Here is a 4,112-nt window from a genome sequence, read left to right on the forward strand (position 1 = left end):
AATTTTGTGTTTGTAAATTCTGTACATTTAATTAAGTTATTGTTAATTGTTATTAGTTAATGTAAGTGGCTATTGTTCGGGACGAACAATACTAAGGAAGGGGCAGTGTTACGAAAGCGGGGGTCACGTGACGAGTATTCTAGAAGATTCGCTAGTGTGTTACGACAGCAGGGTCACGTAACGAATATTCTAGAAGATTCGCTAGTGCGTTGCGACAGCGGGAGTCACTTGATGCTGGTAGCACGTGTTGAGAGTCTTAGAAGTTTCTAGAACAGGCAGTATTATCGTATATAAGTGCGCTAGACAGTGAAAGAGACAGACGGAGTCGAAGCAGTAGTGGAGACAGATGGAAGCAGAGACGAAGCAGGCAGAGAGGAAGAAAGACAGCGATTACGGTCGGCGGGAACTGAGGATAGCAGACACAGAGATCGGAACTATAGTTTGCGGGGACGGACAATTAAGTCTAAGCGCGATAGAAAGTGAGTGAATTGTTGTGAACTATAGTGTGTGTAACTGTGAAAATTAAGTGCATTACAAAGTTGTAGTGAGGAAGAATAAACAAGTTTTATAAAGAAAGGACTTGTATCGTAGAAGAATTAACAAACAAACATATAGAGACGTAACAGTATAAAACATAAGAGAGAACTATTGGCCATTTGTGGAAGAAAGGATGTAACAGGTGGGCATGACAAGTGGGTCTCATTTTATAGTTTATAGCTCCATAAACAAATAAGATTGAAGGCTATAAAAATTATGCTTTGCTTGAGCAATATCTATAGTATAATAAGTAATTTATTTTAAATTCCATACTTCTCAGAGTGGTGGTACATATCTTAGAGAAGAGGGAAGACCTAGAGAGCAAATATAACAATACTCGTACTAAAGAAGATAGAATATTTTTTAAATATTTCCTTATAACATCAAGAAGTTAGTTATATATTAGTAAAATTTGACTTATTAACTACATTATGATGACAAGTTATTTCATATACATCAATAATAAATTAGTTACATTTTGAATGTAACTCTGTAAAAGGTTGTGACTTACACATTTTGACCAACCCTTTGTGAAAGAGTTAAGCCTAAAACAACTCTTATGGGCTTTTTGTGCTGTGTCCACCTCTGCATTAAAACCTGATTTGTAGCATTATAAGTCCTTACTAAGCCACAAGGAGGCAACCACAAAACAATTATTTCTATGATCAAGCCTGTATCTGGACTTTTCAAGCTTGTAGGTATAAACTTTCAAACTCAAATTACTTTTATCCTTATTAGTAAAAAAGTACCAACAGGCAGTTTGCTCAATCTGAACCATCATGGATATCTAAATCAAATCTTCTTGATTATCCAACATTTAAGATAATCTTGTGTTTTAAAGTAAAAATCATTTTGACGTTAGAGTTTTTTAAATATCATGGCCAGAAAGTAAATGGCATTTTGAAAATAATTATACAATATTTCAACAAAACCATTTCACTTACAAAAATATCACCCAAATGTTTGAGAAGACTTAACCAACATATTTTAAATTTCTGTTTGATGTAATAGGAATTTTTCATTATGTCATTAGGATGAGGTAAAAGCACCAACTTATTTCAGATTTTATAAAAAAAATTAGTTGAACAACAAAGGTAATGAATTATGTAATAAAATATTTATCAGACTTATGAACAAATTTTTAACCTGTTATGCTTTTCATTAAGTTACAATGTACTATTCTCTATCAAATTAAGTTGAACATATTCATTTCCCTGGAATGTTCATTTACAGTTACTGCTTTTGTTTCTCTCTTCAGCTGACTGAAAATGAAGTAATTGTATTTTACTTTTATGATCAATGTTATAACTATATGTTGTAATTGAAAATGTACATTTAATATAATGCTTCTTTTCTATAACTTAACATTATTATCCCATCCACTTCTAAAAGTAAATGGTAAATCCATCCCTAATCATTTAAATATTTTATAAAGCCTTCCCTTAAACCACCCAGTTAAAAAAATAAAACTGTCTTTATTTCAAGATTACTTCTACCCTGTCAAAATATATACATGGTCCCTTATCCAACCACACTCACCATTAAATAAAATAAAAAAATGATGCAATGATTCTATGAATTTCCTTAATAACCTTCAATGCCTTAATCAGGTACCATTTAACTCTTCAAGCAGTAGCTTATTTTCGTATTATGTTATAACAAGTCACTAAATGTTATGCTTTTCATGTGTTGTTAGTACGATAGGCCTTGTACTTCTATGTTTTGTCTCCTTTGGCCTTGTACTATGCATATTTCTTACTCTTAATGATTTTGTATATTTTCATTTTGGTTTTTTTTTCCATTAATGTATCCTTAACAACTTAAAATGTATCTATATTTACTGACAATTTTTATATGTTTGGAATAGTATATGATAACATTTTCCTTTATTCCAGTGTTGTCTAATATACTTTTTCAATTTCTTGTTTAGATAATTCTTTGCTTGTTTCGTATTCCAGTTTGACCACATTTCTGGATAGTTTTTACTTTAGTTGAGATAATTATATTTGTTCCAACATTTGATTCTCAACTAGCCCAATTGTTATTTATTGAATTAATACTAATAAATCCTAACTACAACAAAATATGATTACAAATAAAAATATTAACATAATTAAATATAGTTATATCCTTGTTTATTATAAAATATAACTTGTATACAAATTACGTCCTTTTTATTGGCATTTCTTGTATATTTTGATAAATAAGTTTAAAATAATGTTTACTGCTTTAACTTTTAAGTTTAAAAAGAGGCGTATTCTAAACCTACACTGGGCCTACATGAACATCCAATTCAATACACTGTTCAACTTAGTTAATTATTGTTACATGCCTTAGCTCTCTTTTAAGTTTCTAACACTAGTAACAGTAGTACTAGTATTAGTAATACTAACAAATTCTAAAGCCTAACAGTAACATAAGATGTACACAACGTGTTACTGTTAGGCTTAACACTAATTATGGTAACACCTAAGTACCCAAAGTAAGAAAGTGTTTCAAATATTTTTTATAATGTTAAACCCAAAAAATCATTTAAAACTAATTTGCTGGACTATTACATACTGCAATTTCGGCTCTTCTCTTCACAAGTTCTGCGAGTTCTGCTCGAGTGTCTACGATAGACGATGAACTTGAAGTTTTCGCCGCCATTTTCATGATTGAATAAAAACAAATATCACTCACACACAAAAAAAGACAATAGTTAGTTCCTATACATATAAACGATATATATAAATCCAGGATTTAGTTAATAACTTTACAACAAAAACGAGTACTGTAACGAATTACAAATTTCATTACTATTCTGACTATTTAATGTTTTGTCTTGACGCACTGTGTAGGATAGAGTTTGTTACGTATCAGAATAACTACCATTATGTGCTTATTATAGTGTAAACGATAGGTTTAATTAACAGTATATGGCGTAGAAACAAACAAAAAGCGAAACATTCACCAAATCAAAATAAAATGTTGGTCTATTTTGAAAACAATGTATTTTTCATTGGGTTTGGAGTGAGAGTACATCTGTTTACATTTCAAACTGCCCTTCCCCTATCCAATTTCCCAGCAGTAAATGTGAAGGCTAATAACGCTAAAAATTGGGTTTCTGTACTCACGATAAGCACAGCACAGAAAATCCATTGTGTAACTTCGTGCTTAATAAAGTATATATATATTGCAAACACGATGAAGGGCTGTTACCCGAAACGATATTTTCAAATCCCTCATTGAATTTATTTTAATCTGGAGAGTATTTCACAATGTTTGTTTTACTCTACATTTTGTACTTCCCCACCTATTAAAGTGTTATTAAACGGCCCGGCATGGCCGGATGGTTAAGGCGCTGGACTTGCAATCTGCGGGTTCGAATCCCCGTCATACCAAACATGCTCACCCTTTCAGCTGTGGGGGCTTTATAATGCGACGGGCTCGTTGGTAATAGAGTAGCCCAAGAGTTAATAAATTAGAGACGTATAACTTTACGCGAAATTCATAACAAACTAAAACATCAAGGGAAGTAAATTTAAACTGTATTAGAGTTACTTCCTTTTTTATTTTGCAATTTTAGGATACAA

The 4,112-nt window shown here is 31.6% G+C and overlaps 1 protein-coding gene across 1 annotated transcript in view; it reads right to left on the minus strand.

The window, feature by feature from the left end:
• Nucleotides 1-3,722, minus strand: part of LOC106457067 (chromatin modification-related protein MEAF6-like) — a 16,612-nt gene extending 12,890 nt beyond the window's left edge. The window contains exon 1 of the mRNA XM_022382881.1: nt 3,100-3,722. Coding sequence (XP_022238589.1) covers nt 3,100-3,192 — 93 coding nt within the window. The 5' untranslated portion in view covers nt 3,193-3,722. The remainder of the gene's footprint in view (nt 1-3,099) is intronic.
• Between the last annotated feature and the right edge of the window lie 390 nt (nt 3,723-4,112).

The sequence above is a fragment of the Limulus polyphemus genome, unplaced genomic scaffold (genome assembly GCF_000517525.1).
Source record: "Limulus polyphemus unplaced genomic scaffold, Limulus_polyphemus-2.1.2 Scaffold288, whole genome shotgun sequence".
Taxonomy (NCBI): Eukaryota; Metazoa; Arthropoda; class Merostomata; order Xiphosura; family Limulidae; genus Limulus; species Limulus polyphemus.